The sequence below is a fragment of the Durio zibethinus genome, chromosome 6 (assembly GCF_047325235.1).
Source record: "Durio zibethinus cultivar Kanyao isolate XHJ-2024 chromosome 6, ASM4732523v1, whole genome shotgun sequence".
In the NCBI taxonomy this organism is placed as follows: Eukaryota; Viridiplantae; Streptophyta; class Magnoliopsida; order Malvales; family Malvaceae; genus Durio; species Durio zibethinus.
The window spans coordinates 22470455-22490780 of NC_143167.1; the positions used below are offsets into that span (position 1 = coordinate 22470455).

At 31.5% G+C, this 20326-nt stretch overlaps 1 protein-coding gene and 1 pseudogene across 19 annotated transcripts; one reads left to right on the forward strand and one right to left on the reverse strand.

Annotated features, from left to right (window-relative positions):
* The window catches only part of LOC149518494 (peptidyl-prolyl cis-trans isomerase D-like), a 30693-nt pseudogene extending 25749 nt beyond the window's left edge, over positions 1–4944 (forward strand).
* Positions 4945–7394: 2450 nt separating this feature from the next.
* On the reverse strand, positions 7395–19358 carry LOC111285085 (Pentatricopeptide repeat (PPR-like) superfamily protein). 19 transcript variants are annotated; one of them, XM_089762293.1, is made up of 8 exons: positions 18405–19358; positions 15277–16309; positions 14137–14314; positions 13711–13788; positions 9886–9990; positions 9500–9588; positions 9086–9304; positions 7810–8803 (listed from the first exon to the last, which is right to left on the reverse strand). In XM_089762293.1, exons 1-2 carry the CDS (start codon positions 19325–19327, stop codon positions 15364–15366), a joined length of 1869 nt encoding a protein of 622 aa, XP_089618419.1. In that variant the 5' UTR covers positions 19328–19358; the 3' UTR covers positions 7810–8803; positions 9086–9304; positions 9500–9588; positions 9886–9990; positions 13711–13788; positions 14137–14314; positions 15277–15363. The 19 variants fall into 19 exon arrangements, with proteins under 19 accessions (XP_089618423.1, XP_089618419.1, XP_089618432.1 ...); XM_089762306.1 differs by lacking the exons at positions 9886–9990; positions 14137–14314 and having other exon boundaries at positions 7810–8484; positions 8609–8803; XM_089762305.1 differs by lacking the exons at positions 9886–9990; positions 13711–13788; positions 14137–14314 and having other exon boundaries at positions 7810–8484; positions 8609–8803.
* Between the last annotated feature and the right edge of the window lie 968 nt (positions 19359–20326).

The window sequence follows — 20326 nt, forward strand, 5'->3', positions numbered from 1 at the left end:
TACAACCCAAAAGCTTAAGAAGGAAAAAATCTTAACACAAACCAAACCTAACTGCATGCATTCATCAAACCTATGTTACTTATATTTAAAAAGAAATGGAAAGATAGATGGATTACCATTCTTGCTATTGTTGATTCTCTTCCTATTTTTCTGTTGAATGTTGTTGCTACCACCAACGCTTTTTTTCTTAAAAAAAAAAAAAAACTTATTAATGGCCTATTTTTTCTGCTCTTGCCTCTTTGGTGCTAGATTCTTGGTTTGTTTTCACAAATACTTCTTTTTTTGGCTACTGGTTTACTTTCATTTGCTTTTTTTATTGGCTTTTTCTACGTGGTTTTCATTTCAGTTTTGGTTCACACCTTCATCCCCCTTTTTTTTGTCTTTTTTTTATTCTACTACTATTTTTTACTGTAGGTTTTTTTATTTTTCTTCAACAATTTTTTTGCTTCACTCTCCACTTTTGTTGGCACTTTAACCAATGCTTTTCTTCTTTCATTTTTCTTGTCTGCTCACTGGTCTTCCTTTGCTCATATGCTTTTGTTTTCCTCATTCTCTTTTTTATTTTTTTTTCTTTTGTTTTTTCATTGGCGCCTCTTGCCCAATTTTTTTAATGCTTTATTATTATTTTTAGACCTATTTCTATTTCTATTTTGTTTTGCATTTTTTGCTCTTTTTTTTTTTTTTTTTTTTAACTTACCTTTCAGTTTTCAAGTTCTTCCTCCATCTTTTTTTAATTATTTTCGCCTCTATGCCATTATTTTTTTGCACCAGTTTTTTTCCTTACTTCATGACATGCACAACATATATGTTACTTTTTCCTTTTCACATGCTAGCTCCTTTAAACTATGTAGTCTCCCCACACGTTCATGTAGCAATATTTTAGTTTTACAACTTTTCTTCATGTCCCATGGATGGTGTGACTGGCTTTCATTTTTTCATGGCTTTTATTTTCCAAATAAGCTAGCCAAATTCTTACCCATGTTTTGGGTGGCTTTCATTCTCATTTTTTTTTTCATGGCTTTTATTTCCTAAATAAGGCTAACCAAATGGCCCATTTCATGGCCATGCTTTGAGCTTTCAATTTTTTTTTGTTTTTTTGGGCTTTTAAATTTTATTTATTCTTATTGGGCCAAGCTTTTTGTTGTTTTGATTATTTTATTTTATTTATATATTTTATATTTTATATTATTATTATTATTTTTTTATTGTTTATATTTTATTTGGTTTTTATATATATTTTTTGTTTAATGGCCAACAATGGGCCATTAATGGGCTTTTAAAAATAGGCCTTTGTCAAGCCTTTTATCGAGCCACTTTGGATATTGTTCGAGCCAATGCAATAAACTTTATCATGGGGACCACATTAGGCCTCATCCTTAAACATTTAAAAATAAAACCGTGTAATGGGTTTGAAAAATTATGGTCACGGCTCATTTGCTAAATCGAGCCCAGATTAACATAATAAAATATTTTTGATAAAATTAGGTGTCTACAACTTTCAACAGCCCTCCCTTGCTATCTTTCTCCCCTTGGAAACTCTTTCAATTTGTAACCCTGATTTGGGGAAATGTTGCCATTTTATGAAAAGTCTAAGCTTTTAAATCTTGACTTGATTAGAAGCGACAGAGCTAAGTTTCTAGTCAAGTTACAATTTGGATCAGTCTTATCTGACCTGAAAGTCTCGGATCGTGTAAAAACCTACATGAAATGGAATAATGAGAGGGAAACTGTGGTGGAAAGTTTCATGAATTTACCGAATCTAATTTTAATGAGTCGATTGGTTTCTGGTCCTTTACTTGGATGATAAGTCAATTTTGTTCTTGTTTGATTTTTGTAGTAATTAAGTAATGAGTTCAATATTAGATACTTGGAAGTGAAATATATAGTCTTACATTTGTGAAACTGGTTATCTCTGGTGCAATTGATTGAGTATGGATTCTTTTACTTTTTTTATTTATATTAATGGAGACATGTAAAAGTTTTCAATAAATCATAGGGATTTTCAACAATTTTTTTTCAATGCTATGTTTTTTTGTTTTTTAATTTGTTTAAAATATTTGTTGTTAGGTTCGCATTTTGTTTTCTTTTCTAAATTATTTTTTGCATGTTGCATGCATGATAATTAGATTGGGTTTTTTGGTGGATTGCTTTGTGTTTTTTGTTTAATTAGTGTTTTTTTTTTGTAGGTATAATGTTCTTGGGGGCTTAAGTTGAAGTTCATTTTAATTTTTTATTCTGTAAATTTGCTTTTACTGCAGTAGCTATTATATTGACCAAGTATTCATTTATCCCACATGTTTTAATTTTTCTTAACTAGAAAAATGCATTTGGTATTGGATCTGAACTGTCCCTTGCCTTTTTATAAACAATAAGCTAAAAGCATTTATAATATAGAAGTTAAGAAGCTAGGCTTTCATAATGCCAGGTTCTTTGCCCAGAAGTGTCTAGCATAAGGGCTTAGGCTTAGTTATATTGAAGTTTTTGCTCTTATTACCTTTTAAGTGATTCTTCTACTTTGCTACATTTGCTTATTTGTGTCCCAGATGTACAAATGTGTATAAAATACATATTAAAATACAAGTAACAATTTACATTTACATGAATGAACTTAATTTTGAAAGTTATTTGCCTACTAATTATAATGATTTTTCTAATTTGATGATTCATCATCAGATTCTATTGAGTTTTTTTCCTTAAATGAGCATTTTTGTATATTTTCACTTTTTTTGTTAAAATAAAATTAGGTGTTATACAATTGATAATGTCTATCTGCAGGATATTTAGTTTCATTATCTCTTCTTAAAGTGGAGGGGTAAATAAAGAGTTCATTGAAAAATTTTCATATAATCAAATTATTGGATTTTGAGCTAAGTTTCTTTTTTTATTTTTTTGAGAGATGGTTGAAGAAAAATGAGCTTTCATATCTCTTTTCGTATGTTTCCATCCTAAATTCTAGAGTTTGTTCGTGAAGGTGATAATAATGTGGCAGAATTTATGGACGTTGGTCAACGACTTCTGGGAAGGTATGAAAGCATTTATCATGTTTACTGTATTAATTGTTTGTAAAAAGCTTTGTCAGATGATGTGCTTTGAAGAAATAGTAATCATAAATAATGTTTAAATAGGAGGCAAGTTCTTCCAGCTATTCCACATTTATTGGATTCTGTTCAAGTATCATGTTTCAGTAATCATAGCTAGTATTGAATTTTCCTTTTCAATTAATCAATAATAAGTGTATGTTTTTATCTTAAAAGAGTATATACCTGGTATTATGATTGTTTATAAAAAATGTAGTAGGAAGAGAAATAAGAAATGAAAAGTTGATTGGCATTCTTGATTTTCAACAAATTATGTACAAAAATGTTAATGCACGTGGATTAATAACTATATTTTAGTTATTACAGGTAATGTATGTTTTCTAACATATGTTTAAAAGAACAATACTTTATGCCACATTATTCTTTCTGGATTATAGGCTTTTGGAACCTAAGTTAGGTTTCAGTGGAGAGGCTGGTTGGTTAAAATTTTTACCCTAATGACTTGAACATCCCTTTGAGGTCCTAATTTAAACCTTCTACTTCTCTAGCTTTTTTTTTTTTTCACTTTATAAACCTTAAGCTTCTTCACATGCTAAATGTATGGAAGCTTTTCCATGTCTTTTAAGTTCCCTTTTACTTTTGATTCTTTTAAGTCTTGATCTCTTCCTTCTCTTGGGTATATTTTATGTTTTCCTTTACAAAAAAAAAGTAAACTTTATACTGGATGGTCTCTTGGAACAAATTTGATATTGATAATCACTTGAAAAATGGTGACTATTTTTTCTTTGCAATGATCACACATTACACTCTTAAAGTTATCATCCACCATAATTATGAATAAACTTATCTGTACCATGTTGTAGCTTCGAATTTAATCTAAGTATTTTAAAATTATTATATAATGTTGTTAAAAGATTTATGGTACAATGTAGAGATATATCTATTGGAGATGGTATTGGAAAATAGTCAATTTATGGTTTAAAATTTGAAGATGAAAATTTTCTATTGAAACATGAAAGGAAATGGATGTTATCTATGGCAAATGCTGGTTTTAACACAAATGGGTCTTTATTCTTCATCACTACAACTCGCACTTTTCATTTAAATGGGAAACATGTTGTATTTGGCAAGGTTGTCAAAAGAATGGGAGTTGTTCATTTAATCAAACATGCAAAAAGTGGTAAAATTGTTGATGTTATAATTTTTTATTGTGGAGAAATCCTAAAGGGGACAAATGATGAAATATCCAATTTTCTCAATGATGGAGATATTTGTGCTGATTGGCCAGTTGACGTTGATGAGAGTCTTGACGAACTTTTTTAGTGGATGACTGCTGTGGCTTTTATTAAAGCTTTTAGAAATAAACATTATAAGGTAAAAGGCTTATGCATGTTTATTAATGCACTAATGAGTTCATTGCCAAATGGAATTGTGCTTATACAATGTTCTCGCTACACTTGATATTTCAAGATGGTGCTTTTTGGATTTATTGCTTATTTTTTTCCCTTACATTTTTCTTATTCCTTTTTAGTTTCTGCTTTGGGGTCTCATTTGTGCTAATGAATTTCCTTAATAGAAACAAGACTATAAGATGGCTTTCATAAAGTACAAGAAGGCTTTATGCTATTTAGATATCTACTAGAGAGAAAGAAATGATTGATGAAGGTGACAACATTTCTTTTTTGTACATGGTATCAACTTTCATTTATAAATAAAATAGTATAACTTTCAATTCATTGTGGTTGGTCTGCATATCCTATGTTTTGGCTTTGTTTAGAAGAGTTCAAGTTTGAGAAAGACAAAATCCCGTATATTCACAAATAGCTCTGTAAGCTTCATCTTTCCCCTTTTTACTAACTATCAATTCTTGAGTACTTTAGGTTTGAATAATTTGCAACCTAGGTAGCGTTGATTTGCTACCTAGATGCCATGTCAGGTCAAGAAATCACTTTTACTCTTTGCTTCTTGAAGGTGATTAAACATTGAATGTTATTGTTTTATGGTAACTTACTTTTTGTTTGTCACAGTTTTGTTTTAACAAAAATAGCTATAAGAGTTTAGCTTTCTAATAATGTCGTGTTATTGCCCATCTCTTCTTAAATTAACAATTAACAATGTTAACTTTCTCTTAAATTATTACTTTATATTAACTTTAGATATTACTTTAATTTTTATTTCAAACATATACCATTTCAATAAAATATTAAAAATTATTATAACAGATTGAGCAAAACCGGGCCCTCAACACTAGTTTAGATTAAACTAACACTACATGCTTTGCATGTGAATAATTTTATTTATTTTTAAATAATAATTATCTTTATATATAGAGAACTATTTAATACGATTGCTACAACTTAGAAAAATAATTAACATATTAAAATTTTTAATAAAAAATAAATCATTTTTCAATGAAGTGATTGAAAATTAGAAAATTATTTCTATATGCATGTATGTCTATATGTATATGAAGTTTTGATTTCACGGGCTTAATTTTGTGAAAGTTATTGCAAAATCTTAATCAGGACATAAATTTACTACAATCACAAAATTTTAAAAAATCAATTTTATTAGTAATAAATAAATAAATAAATAATAGAGATTTTAATTAGAGATGTAAACAATTTGAACTATTTGAATTTAAATTGATGAATATTCAACTCGACTATGGTTGAATAAAACTTAAACTCAAGCAATTCAAGTAAAGAATAGAATTGAGCTTGAACTTTCTAATATTTGCGCAAGCAAACCTTATCAAGATTTTGAATTTTTCAATATTTTAAATGTTATTGATATAATAAAATATAATATTTATTTAGATATTTTAAAATTTATTTTTTTAAGCACAAAAATTTTATTTAAATTTTAATCTCAAACTAAAGTTGGAACTTTATAAGTTTAAGCTCCTCACATACGATAATGATAGTCAAAACCTATTGAGTTGAGCTGGAATAACTCAATCATTTTTTTAGCCAAACTCAAACACGAAATTACATCTTGACTAAGTAAATCAAAAGTATTCTTTGTATAAGAGAAGAAAACACATCCTAAAAATAGGGAAAGATATTATAAATAATAATATTTAAACATTATACTTATTGCATGTCATCTCTTAAAAATAATTATATAAAGTAAATAAGTTAAATCTGGAATTTGTCAAAAGTAGAAATTTTGATTAACAAACAATATAATTAACAAACTAAAAATTTTGAATCAAAGGTAAATCATTTTTCAAGCGATTTAGTTTAGAACTATGTATTTATATGTATATATATATATATATATATATATGAAATTTTGATTCCACCGACTTGGTTCCACGAGAATTATTACAAAATCTTAATCTTGACGTAAATTAATTAACGTCACAAAATTTCAATTGAAATCAAATTTATTAATAAAAACACATTTATGTTATGTGCTTTATTGAAGCTATGAATGTTGAAAGTATGTATACCTTGATTAAATAAGTAAAAGTTAAAAAAATAAAAAAAGTTTTTAAATTTTATAACTTTATTTAAATAAATTTTTATACTTTTATTATATTCAAATAAACTTATCTCTAATTTGCATCCAAATAAATCATTAACTTTCAATTTATAAGTTTTTAAAATTTTAATTTATACTTAAATAAGACCCTAACAATAATAATCCTTTTATTTGAAATAAAAATTTATTTTGATACAAATCAAAGTATGAGAATTTATTTAAATATAATAAAAATATAAAAGATTTATTAAAAAATAGAATAATTCAAAATTTTTTAATATTTAATTTTATATAAATAATTCAAACTACTCAGAATTTGGGTTGATGGATGATTGAATATTTAAATTCTAACTTGTTTATGGCCAATCTGAGCTTCAGCTCAAGCGATTAATGAATTGAGCTAAGTTCGGTTCAAACTTTATATTATTCATGACAAGGAACCTTATCAAGCTTTTAAAAGTTTTGACTTTTGAATATTATACATATAGTAAAATATAATATTTATTTAGATATTTTAAACTTTTTTAATTTTAATCCCAAATAGAACTCGAGCTGTAATAAAGATTCAAACTACTCATATAAGTAAATGATAATTAAGTCTAATTAAGGTAAGCTCGAGTAACTGATTACTTTTCAAGCGAATTCAAAGATAAAATGAAATTAAACCTTGATTAAATGCGAATGGAGCTCAAACATAGCATTGTGTCTTATCTAACCTCGACGTACCCCTAGTCTATGAAAGCCCAGATCAAAAATTGATTGACCTGTAATTAATCCATCCTTTGTCGGTCTTTGACTCTCACATATATATAAAAATTAATTTTGCATATTTAATATTATAAATCAATTTTTTTGTAATATTGGTACACAATACCTTTTTATTGTCAAAAATTAAAAACAAAAATTGAAAATTCAATTTAAACTAATGAAAAAAAAAAAAAACTTCATTTTGGAGATGCCAAAAAAATAGACAAAGGAACACCGCTAAAGATTTTTCTTTGTAATTCTTTTCCCGGCATTTCTCTAATCCGCTTCACATTTCTCCAGGGGACTACACTGACAGTGACACCAGATCCTATTAGGGCAAAATGGAAGATTTTTTACGGTTGAAAAGAACATTACAAGGAAAAAATGATCTTTTTTAATTTTTTTTTCTGGTAAATATATAAATGAGGGCTAAAAAGAGATGCATGATCCAATATGCATGATACTCTTGTCAATGCACTCAACCCAAACTAAAGATAATCATTTAACCATACAAGAGGCTGATGCAAGGGATACAACAAAAGAAACTGAAAATGGTCCATATAGAACACCATTAGGATTAAGTACTTGTACAATAAATACAGGCAATACATAATGTATCTAGAATTCTTAATGCACATAGAAAGAAAAGTATGCATGTATGTGTGTGTCACGAGCCCATATTTCCAACTCAAAACACATGATTAACGTGAAAATCCATAATTTTATAGCCAAGACCACCTCTTTGTCTTACTAATGTGGGATTTGTGATATTCTCCCTTTCTCAATTGTGCACCACCTCCATTAAAGGATAGGAACCCACTTGCTCTGAACCTATCTCAACCTTGATATCTATCATGAGGACTCAAATCAGTGAAGAGTTAGATCTGTTCTGATACCACTTATTATGTGTTCACATTAACCCCAAAAGACATGCTTGTTAGGTAATGTGAGATTTATGACATTCTCCCTCACCCAATTGTGCAACACCTCCTTAGAGGAGAGGGACCCACTTGGTCCGAACCTATCTCAACCTTGATATCTCTCATGAGGACTCACATCAATGAAGAGTTGGATCTGCTTTGATACCACTTATCACGCATCCACATTTCCAACCCCAAAAGACATAGTTGTTGGGTGAAAATCTCTCATGAGGACTCACATCGGTGAAGATCAGCTTGGATACCACTAATCACATGTCCACATTTCCAACCTAAAAGACATAAATGTTAGGTGAAAAAAGTGAAAAAAGAACCATGATTTTATAGCCCAAGACCACACCTTGTCTTACTGATGTGAGATTCGTGATATATGGCATCAGTATTTTTTTCCCATACCTTGGTATCTCTCATGGGGCCCACTGATACTACTTGTTGTTGTTAACTATCCACATTTCCGACCCAAAAAGACATGCCTATTAGGTGAAGTAAGACCCATGATTTTATAGCCCAAAACCATTCCCTTGTCCTACTGATGTAGGATTAGTGACCATCAATATTTTTTCCCCGACTCGAGGACTCAAACCTGAAAGCCTAGCCAAAATTTCCAACAAGGCAACAATTTGATTAGTTCAGATATGAAAAAAATGATCCCACTAACACAGGTTAGAAGAAAATATAATGTATCCAACTCCAACAATACACTTTCATAAATCATCAACATCATAAATTCGCAAAGACATTTCAAAATCACCTTAACAAGCTAGAAGCTAGCAAGACTGGTAATATTAAATTTACAAACTGCAGCCTGATAAGTATATTGCAATTATATCTGAGTAAGAAAAGTGACAAAAAAAAAAAGGATTGAAAAATTACCCATTTAAGGTTGTCATAGTGATGCAGCTGCTGAGATCAATAAATAGAGAAGTGCGAAGAATTTATCAGCTCACTAGAGGATTTGTTATTGCCACGTGGTCTGTCCTGTCAAGTGGCAGGATATAATTATCCATTCCTTGAAGAAGAAAAATCTGAGAACAACGTCTGAAGTGATATAAGCCGCATTCCGGGTGAATTTTTGTCTTCCATTTTTGTCATCTGAAACAAAATTTAATTTAAAGTCCTTCTGAGAAGGTAAAAGATGCATTTACAGAAACAGTGTGAAAAATCAAACACAATACAAGCATGCAGTAAAGCGCAAGCTCTAGATCTACAAATAGCAGTTCCACTTCTGAGCTCAAGCGTGAACCACACACTTGGCCATTTCTTTTAAATGTGTCACATATCAAATACCTTATATAATTATCAATCTTGGCTATTAAAGAACGGGTAATTTCTGAATGGAAACACATTAGGAGATAGCATTAACCATGACAGCCAACCTGTCAAGAAGTGATGTAAAAGAAAATATTAAGAAAAGACAAAATACCATCAGCAAATGCAAGTCATGCAGCGCCTAACTGCATATAGACATACCTTGTCAACATGTACGGTGTATGAACACAAAAAGCAATGGTCCACTAGAACTAAAACTGTTTGTTGGACAAATAGATATGCTTGTAATGAACAAGAGAGGATAAATGATAAAACCGTTTCCATAGCCTATTACAGCTATAGAGATTGTATCTTACACCAAACCAAGCACATTATTTTGGAACCAGAAACAAGTCAGATTTTACCTAGGTATGTTTGCATACACAGAAGCATGCTCGGCACAAGCAAGTAACTTGAAGAATTTTTGACAGTTCATGTCCAAATTATTGATAAAAAACATATTACGAATCCTGGTTTATCAAAACAAGCAGTTACTCAATTAGTGTGAAACAAACAAAGAAAAAAGGATCTTACCAGTTTGAAAGTTATAAGAATTCAAAAGGCAAAAATCAATTTGAATTGATAGAAAATCAACAAAGTTCTGTATCTAATCAATATGCAGCCAAATAGAACTTAAATAAGTCCTAACGATACTTCATCTGCCTATATATAAAAATTATCTTTAAGAAATAAAGTTGATGACTATATGAAGAAGATTCTCAGTCATGAAGGGATGGAAATGGCTACACAGACTCCAGTTTATAAAATACATAAATAAACAGAGTTTCAATTTCAGAATTTGTAATATTTAGTACAAGTTACTAAAACAATTTAAATATAGTAAACATTGATTACTAAATCAATACAAATATAAATAAGTATGTGTCTCTCTATCTCTGTGTGTATATGTGCATATGTGTGAAAAAATTAAGAAATAAAACTATATGAAAAATTAAGTGTAAAATTGAATGTATATTGAAAAACTACTCATGAAGAATTATACAAGCACCTTAGGTTTATATACAACTAACTAGTGAGTAAACTAGGAAACTAAATCTTTCTAAAAACTAATCCTATAATTGAGGGATTGTCTATCCTAATTTTTTGTCCTTAATTCTATGAATACAAATATTTAATTCTAGGGATACAAATATAAATATACAGATTACAAGATTACATTCAGCTGTAAATAAGTGTTTTCCCACACTCCACCTCAAGCTAGTGAATAGGTGTTTTCCATTCCCAGCTTGGAAATAATTTCATGAAATATTGCACTGCTGAGACCTTTAGTCAACACATCTGCAAGTTGACCTTTGGTTGATACATATAGTGTACAAATCAACCACTGTCTATTTTCTCTTTTATGAAATGCCGGTCTACTTCAATGTGTTTTGTTCTATCATGTTGCATAGAATTGTGTGCAATGCTTATTGCAGACTTGTTATCACAGTAGAGTCTCATTGGTCCATCCCACTTGATCTTCATGTCTTCTAGGATAATCTTTAACCATAGTAGTTAACAAATTCCTTGAGCCATTGCTTCGAACTCTGCTTCAGCACTTGATTTTGCCACCACATTCTATTTTTTACTCCTCTAAGTCACAAGATTACCACCTAGGAAAGTGCAATAGCCTGAGGTGGATCTTCTATCAGCTACTAAACCTGCATAATCAACATCTGTACGTGTCAACCAACCCCGAATTTCTTTTGAATAAGATACCTCTCCCAAGATTGGCTTTCAAATAATGCAACACACGGTAGACAGCCTGTAGATGCACTTCTTTAGGGCTATGCATAAATTGACTTATCACACTCACAACATATGCTATATTAGGTCTAGTATGTGAGAAATAAATGAGTCTTCCAACTAATCTTTGGTATATCTCTCTATCTATAGCAACATCATCATTAGCTTCTCCAAGTTTATGATTAGGATCTATAGGGTTATTTGCAAGTTTATATGCGAGCTTCCCAATTTCCTTCAAAAGATCCATTACATGTTTTTGTTGTGAGATAAAAATACCATGCCGTGAATGAGCTACTTCAATTCCTAAGAAGTACTTCAATCTCCCTAGCTTTTTTATCTCAAATTTTCTAGCCAAACATTGTTTTAGACATTCTCTTTTTTTCATCTCCAGTTACAATTATTTCATCAACATACACTAATAAAATTGTGACTCTCCCTGAATCAAAGTGCTTGATAAACAATGTGCGGTCTCCTTAACTTTGCTTATATCTCATTGCTAGCATCACTTTGGCAAATCTCCCGAACCAAGCCTTAGGAGACTATTTAAGGCCATATAATGCCTTTTTCAGCTTGCATACTTTGTTTGCTTCTAGATTACCTTCAAATTCTGGTGGAACCTTCATATATATTTCTTCTTCCAAATCACCATGTAGAAAAGCCTTCTTTAAATCAAATTGTTGAAGCTGCTAATTGTAATTTGCAACCAATGATAACAAAATCCTAACTGTATTCATCTTAGTGACTGGAGCCAAAGTTTCTTGATTATCCACTCCATAAGTTTGAGTGTAGCCCTTAACCACTAACCTGGCTTTATACCCTTCAACAATACCATCCACTTTGTATTTTACGGTGAAAACTCATTTACACCCAACTGGATTTTTTCCTTTAGGCAACTCTACCAGTTCCTGTGTCTTATTTTTTTCTAAGGCGTCCATTTCTATTTTCATTGCTTGCCTCCATTTCTCACTAGATAATGCCTCGAATAATGTAGTTGGAACAGAAATAATGCTTAGGCTCACAAGAAAATTTTTGTGGGATAGGGAGAATTTTTCAAATGACACAAAATTAAAGATTGGGTATAGTGGATGCTTAGTACATTCCCTAGTTCCTTTTCTAATGGCAATAGGCATATCATAATCACTAGTTATAGTTTTAGGAGATTTATGCTCATTTTGAGAAACAGAGTCAAAGATTGTAGTTACCTCATTTCCAGAGTTACGATTAGGTTCTTGGACTGGCATTGGTTCAGGATCTGGAACTTTCCTTCTCGAGTACACCTGTAATTCCCTCATAGAATCATGAACAATATTATCCTTTGTCACATCTTCTGTGTTTGGAATGGGTTCAGACTCAAATTCAGTATTTGACTTGGACTCAGAAGAAACAAGTTTCCACTTCAAAGGATTAATGAGTGAAAATGTTGAAGAAAAGAACAAATCCAGCAAAAAGAAGTCTTTATCCTTATCTTCCATGAATGAAAGCTCCCCCTGAAGATAAGGTTGAGTAAAAAATTATTTACTTTCTTCAAAAGTGACATCTATAAACACATAGAATTTTTTGATTGGAGGATGATAACACTTATACCCTTTCTGAGTCGATGAATATCCCACAAAAATATACTTAATTGCTCTAAGATCCAACTTCCCCCTATAGTGACTGTGAACATGAACAAATGATGTACAATCAAATATCCTAAGTGTGAGGTTATTTGTGGTATTAAAGTTGGGATAGAATTGTGAGAGTAGTTCCACAGAAGTTTTATATCCCAAAACCTTTAAAAGTAACCTATTTATAATATGTGTGGCAGTGAGAACAGCTTCCTCCCAATAAGATTTGGTTACGTTTGCTTGAAAAATAAAGCTTAGGTTGTGGCTAGTAAATGACTGTTTTTCCTTTTTGCCACTCTATTCTGCTGTGGAGTATTAACACAAGATGACTAATAGATAATCCCCTCCCTTTGGAAATGGGTAAATAAACTCTGGTTAAAATAGATTCTTGCATTATCAGACCTAAATCTCTTGATTTTCACTCCAAATTGATTTTGGATAATGTTTTGAAAGCTTAAAAACACACTATTCACATTTGATTTGGATTTAAGTCAAAATATCCAAGAGACCCTTGTATAATCATCTATGAAAGAAACAAACCACCTTGCACCCGAAATATTAAGAATTGTAGAAAGACCCCATATGTCAATATGAATCAAGTAAAAAAGAGTAGAACTTCTTTTATTGCTAATTAAAAAACACATCTATGCTTTGCAAGTTCACAAACATCACAATGAAAATTTTTAGCATTTAATCCTTTGAACAAAGAAGAAAACATGTTTTTTTTATAAGTTCCAACAAAAAGATGTCCAAGATGAAAATGATAAAGCTAGATTTTATCTTTATTGGGAGATTTTTCTAAAAGAAATGACAAAGGTAAACTATGCTTGATATTACTTGTGTTGTTTGATGTCTCAAGATAGTATAGTCCATCCTTCTCCTTAGCAAGTCCAATCCTCTTTCCCAAACTCTGGTCTTGAAATTCACAATAAAAAGGATAAAAAGTCACTTTGCAGTTCATATCTCTGGTAAGTTTTTGTATAAATATCATATTAGTAGACAATACAAAAACATGAAGAATATTTTTAAGAAAAAACGATGGATTAATTTGCACATCTCCTAATCCTGCTATGGTAGTAGGTGAACCATCTGCAACAACAATTTTTTTATTACAAAGATATAGGGTATATGTATTAAACTTCTATGAGGAATGTGTCATATGATCTGTGGCTCCTGAGTCAATGAGCCAAGAACTCATAGCAGGCTTGATCGAGACATTTAATCCATGAGAACCAAAAGCTTTACCTAAACTAGAGCCCTTACCCAAGAAACATGCCCCAATAGGCTTTTCAAGGGTTTTCAATAGGCTTCTTAGCTTCTCAATCTCTTCTTTGTCCAACTCTCATTGTTTCTGAGACATCTGTAGTACCCTGGTGATTTTCTCAGTTGACACTTCCTTAAATTGAGTGGTAGTGATATCTTTCTTTGAACTGAAACAAGTCTTACGATATAATCAAAAACGACTCTTAGCAATAAAGGCTAAAGAAAGGAAAAATAAAATGGCTATAAAGGCCTTAACAGAGTTCGGCAATGAAGGCCTAAAATAGAAGTCAACAATGAAGACTGAAAATTTTGCTTCCCAAGAAGAGCTTAAAGCACTGATACCATGTGAAAAAACTAAGAAATAAAATTGTGTTGGAAAACTAAGAGTAAAATTAAATATATATTGAAAAACTGCTCATGAAGAATTATACAAGCACCTTAGGTTTATATACAACTAATTAGTCAGTAAACTAAGAAACTAAATCTTCCTAAAAACTGATCCTATAATTGAGGGATTATCTATCGTATTTTTTTGTCTTTAATTCTAGGGATACAAATACTTAATTCTAGGGATAAAAAATATAAATATACAGATTACAAGATTATAATCAGTTGTAAATAAGTGTTTTCCCACAATATGTAATACCTAAGTTGGAACAGAGTTGGAACTTAATACCTCCTTGTTAAAGGTAAATAGAGGCAACTATTAGGCTATCCTTGAGCACAGGCATCCATCTATGTTGGCAACTAATAAAACCATAACTTTGAATGACATGCTCTTCCCCTAGAGGTGGTGATTGTTTTCAACTGAATAATTTATCTTGGACATAAAGCAAGATAAATAGTAATATACCAAACCTAAGAGAGGGCACAATTAAGTATAAGTGAGAAGCTGACAGGCTAGAAATGGCTAAAAGCCAGAACAAGCAGAAAGCATAGTAATTGATAGTCCAAAAAACATTTAAAGAAGCCTCAAGTTTATGATATTTGATCTATCTTAATACTGAAATTAAACTATTGACATGCTTCTTCACAATAGATGCTTTTTTGATGATAGGCCATCCGCGAAAATTTCACAAACATAACCAACATAGAAGGTTAAAATAAAAGATTAAGAACATGTTGCCCAAACTAACAAACCTGCCACAAAGAAACTCCGTGCATGTTTCTTCAGCATTCAAAAGATTAAGAGGAAAGCATGTTTATGAGCTTTCATATCTCTATTTATTAATCAACCCTTGGAATGTAACCTTCCCTCTTCATCTCCACATTCAACAACTCAAACACTTGATGAATCTCAATGTGATGATACAGCAAGTCATCCCCAGCAAGAAATTCATGAAGTTGACCTTCAATGTCGATCCAGCTACAACCAGGAGTCTTATTGACACCCCTTTGTCTCATCAACACTCTCATTTTTGCGGAGTCATCCCACCTTTTTGAATTTGCATATATCTTTGATGAGATAACATAGTTTCCAGAATTCGAAGGCTCTATTTGCAGCAGCAGTTGCATCACCCTCTCACTAACATCAAGATTTTTGCACTTCTGACAGGCACCAAGTAGTGCCCCCAGTACAATTTCATCTGGTTTTTCAGGCATCTTCTCAATTAAGTCCCAAGCTTCGTACAGTTGACCAGCACGTGCCAAAAGATCAACCATGCAAGAGTAATGCTCAATTTTTGGTGTTAACCCATATGACAAGCTCATCAAGTCAAAATACCGCCAGCCTGCATCAACCAATCCAGCATGCACACATGCTGAAAGTACTCCTACAAATGTAACATCATTTGGGCAGGCATCCATACCCTCTGTTGACATGCGCTCAAAAAGCAATAAAGCCTCCTGAGATTGCCCATGAAAAGCAAGAGCAGAGATCATTGCATTCCATGAAACCTCATTTTTTACAGGCATGTTTTCAAATACTCTTTTTGCATCATCCAAGCTCCCACACTTAGCATACATATCAACCAAAGCAGTAGAAACAAAGATGTTGTGCTGTAAGCCTCTTTGTGATGCATATGTATCAATCCATTTCCCCAAGTCTAGGGCCCCAATTGAGGCACATGCTGACAGAACTCCAACCAATGTAATTTTGTCTGGTTTAACTCCTGCATCCTTCATCCCATTAAACAGCTTGATTGCTTCATCGGACATTCCATTTTGTGCATACCTATTACATATTGACAACACAGCCTCTAATCACAGAATTCAACAAAGACAATCATTTGATACAAGGATCATAAAATTTTAAATTACTTATAGAATTTATTGCTGGAAAAACTGCATGAGTACACATTATATATAACATAAAGGAAACCTTAGGACTTGGATAAGATTGAACAAAGACTCAAGCAACATAATAGAACTTGATTGGATCAATTTCCATCATCTATCCATAAGAACTGACTTAAAAGGATCCAAATTCAGTAAATTAGATCCCTGAAAAATACCATTTGGCCTCCCCAATTTGAACATCTAATTTGAAATATTACATAAAAATGAGCACTCACAAATATTTAACCAGTAATATAAAAAGATATATGCGGTAATATTGAAAAGTTTGTTAACTATAACATGTAAATTCAATGACAAGATATACTTTTGGCCATTTAAGATATTATCTTTCAGTTATTATATAAGAATCAAATCCACTACAAAATTAAATATGTTTCAGTAACAATTTAGAGAAAGCTATAATTCTCATTCATTTTAAACTTTTCAATATTATCTACACAATTTTAATTTTTTATTGCAAGCAACACGCGTCAAAATTAGAATTTAGAATTTCATTCAATCTTTATACACCCTATCTACCACACCCGCAGGTGACTCTTAAAAAATATGCTGAAGCAAGTAATTTTTCCATTAATATTCTAAAAATAGAGCCTAATTTTGAACAAAAGCAATTAGATACTATTTTCTCTTCATTTTATTTCATGAAATATATGCACTGCTACATACAAACACATATACGTAGTGTATATGCATGCTTGCACGTGCGAGTATTTTATAGTATATGCTCTACACATTATTAAGTTTCTCAAAATGTTTTATAAAATATATATACTCAATATTGAATGTTGTTGCCTTTGGTTTTAGTTCAGCCCCTCTACTTCAAAATCTCAGCTCCGCCATTGAATAGATTGTAATTTCACATAAATATAACGTTAAGTGTTAACATCAATCACTTTAGAGAGTCATAATCATTTCAAAGGTATAATACAGATGTGAATTGAATTTTATTTTGTTTACTAAAAAGAGGTTTAATATCCAAATTTAAAGCAATGCTACAAGCTTTATTTTTACTTATCCATAGATACAATTAGTGCACCTTATTAAATTCTTTAGAATGAATAAGTGCAACAAATTTAATTATCTAGCATGAATAATTTCAAACCACAAGGTAAACAGAAATAAGAAGAAGTAGTTGGTACTTGGTAGCATATTCCAATCAATACAATGGATCTACTCTCAATTGAATTTATAATGTATTGTGGCCAAAACCTCTTCCCTTAACATGTGGTTCTGACTTGATTATTGTAGGTAATTTGAGACAACCGAAAAAAATGAAATGTAGCAAGGGGTTTGAAAATCAGATAAATCATATTCATCTCATCATGGCAACCGATTATGACTCAAAACTTTTCATGTCTAATTTGACTGCTTAATCCCAAAAGGGACCACATTGAACCCTAACCTTAACTAGTTGGTTCATGCAGCCACCATTAAGAGGTGGCATCTAACAGATATAGAATTCAGATTCCGACACCTGTAACCCTTCTCTATCCCTAGCTTACGACTGCCTTTGTAAAAAAGAAAAGACCACATTGACCCATTTAATTAATTGTGTCAAAATTTTAGCCCATATGACAGAACCCACACAACATATTTAAACCAATTTATTCAATTATTATTGCTTAAAATTCATGTATTAAAAAAGTTTATTAATAAGTTGATGTGTCATTTAAAATTAAAATTTTGACACACCATTTTAATTAAATAGGGTTTTTTATGTCATGTATAACCCGTGTGATAAATAAGATGGTGTTATTCAAATTATTATGTGATTGAGTCCTGTTGATGTCAACCATTCTTATTATAATATCAAACTTTAAATTGCCACCCCTAAACTTATGGCCTAATCAGTCCAACATAACAAGAAAATTTCTTATGCTATGGCACTTAACATAAATTAGATTGCCTCAAAAAAAAAAAAAAAAAAAAAAAACCCTTTAATACAATTGCACAGAATAAGACTTGCTTACCCAGTGATCATAGCATTCCAGGTGACCACATCCTTCTCCGGTATTCCATCAAAGATCCTCCTAGCCGATACCAAATCCCCACACTTTCCATACATACCAATCAAAGCAGACCCAATAAATGAATTCAATTCCATCTTATGTTTCGTAACAAACCCCTCCACCCACATCCCTAGACTTAAATCCCCCAAGTCCCCGCAAGCCCCAAGAACGCTGACTAACGTCATCTCATCAGGTACAAATCCTTCATCTCTCATCTTCCCAAACAACCCAACCGCCTCGCTCGCATACCCCATTTTCGAATATCCCGAAATCATCGAGTTCCACGACACCAAATCTCTTTCAGTTATTTCATCAAACACCTTACGAGCACTACCTAGTTCGCCGCAACGGGAATACATTGTAATCAAAGAGTGAGTAGTATGAGAATCAACGTCCAACCCAAGTTTAAACACCGAAGAATGAGCTAACTGCCCATGGCTCCGCTCTAAAAGATTAGCACACGCAATAAACAAAAATGGGTAAGTGAATTTATTTGGTTTTAAGCCCAAAAACTTCATTTGATAATAGAAATGAAGAGTTGCAAAGTAGTTTTGCGAAGTGGTGGTAAGGCCACGGATCATGACATTGAACGCGTAATCGTTAGGTTGCGGGATTTGGGAGAAGAGAAGGGAAGCGTAGGCTAAGTTTTTAAGGTCAATGATTTTGGAGAGAAGGAAGTTTGGTTTTTGGATGGCATTAATGAGCATTTGGGTGTGGATTTGTTGTAAGAGTTTCGTGGATGTGCATTTTTTTAACAGGGATAAGAGATTTTCTGTAAAAGATTGTCGTTGGCTTTTTTTTTGTTGAAATTTGTTGAGTTGGGTTTCCGAAAGAATGATGATTGGGCGAGAAACCAGGTCAGAAGAGGCTTTTGCTTTGAGCATTGTATGGCGACGGCCAGATAATTACCTGCGCGCTTTTCAACTTTGAAAAACCAAATATTTAAAACCAATTGCGTGCGGCCGGCGGAGGTTGACCGTGGCATTTGGAGCGGGGCGGAGCAGGGCGGGGTTTTGATTGGGCTCGGAGTGAGCATTTTACTGTAGACCTTTTTGAAACAAAAAGCTCCAACAGTTTTAATTTCTTATTGGATTTGTGTTGTAATCGACTTATCCGAAGTTTATACTATTCATCAAAATTCGAAAATTCGATCAAAATTTAAAAAGATTTTAACATAAATATTAGATTCTTAAATAAATTTGGACAAGCAAAATGAGGCTCCTGTAAGAATCTAGTTGAGCTTTAGTTTCAATATTTATGGCCAAAACTTGGGTTTAGCGTGATCTCCTTAACAATTTCAAATTATATACAAATTATAATATATAGGAAGGGTCAACTTACATTAATATAAAATTTTTTAATTTTATAGTTATTAATAATTAATTTTAATAAATCTAAAAAAAATAATTAAATTATTTTTTTTATTTGTCTCTTCCATCCTTTTAATCTATTAAAAAAAAATTTTGTATAACTTGATCTTTCTTCAAAATGTGTTGTTTCTCATAAATGCCAATACGCCAATTCCTTTTTACATCATTTATAAAAAAAAAAAATTATTAGGAAAATTATAAATATAATGTGACAAGGCATTGACTTTGACGGTAACATAACTCTCTTTTTTTTTTTTTTGAAAATGATAATCTTTATTAGATTATAAGTTAATACTTTCAGCAACGATTACATCGAAATAATAAGGGGACATTTGTTGACCCAGTACTCTGGCTCCATGGGTGGTCGAAGTCGAAGAGCACTCTTTGCCAGACTATGTGTAGCATCATTTGCTTCTCTCTTAGTATGGACAGCAAAAAAATAATGAAGCTCTTGCCCCAGCAGCTTTGCATCTCTGATTAGTTCACCAACCATTGATAAATTTTCTTCATCAA

What these genes read in the sequence shown, in the direction of transcription:
- LOC111285085 (XM_089762297.1), bottom strand. Translation starts at nt 19,327, where the DNA reads ATGCTCAAAGCAAAAGCCTCTTCTGACCTGGTTTCTCGCCCAATCATC. An exon ending in TGGAATGCTATGATCACTGG is followed by an intron (nt 16,310 to 18,404) that starts GTAAGCAAGTCT and finishes AATATGTAATAG; the next exon opens with GTATGCACAAAATGGAATGT.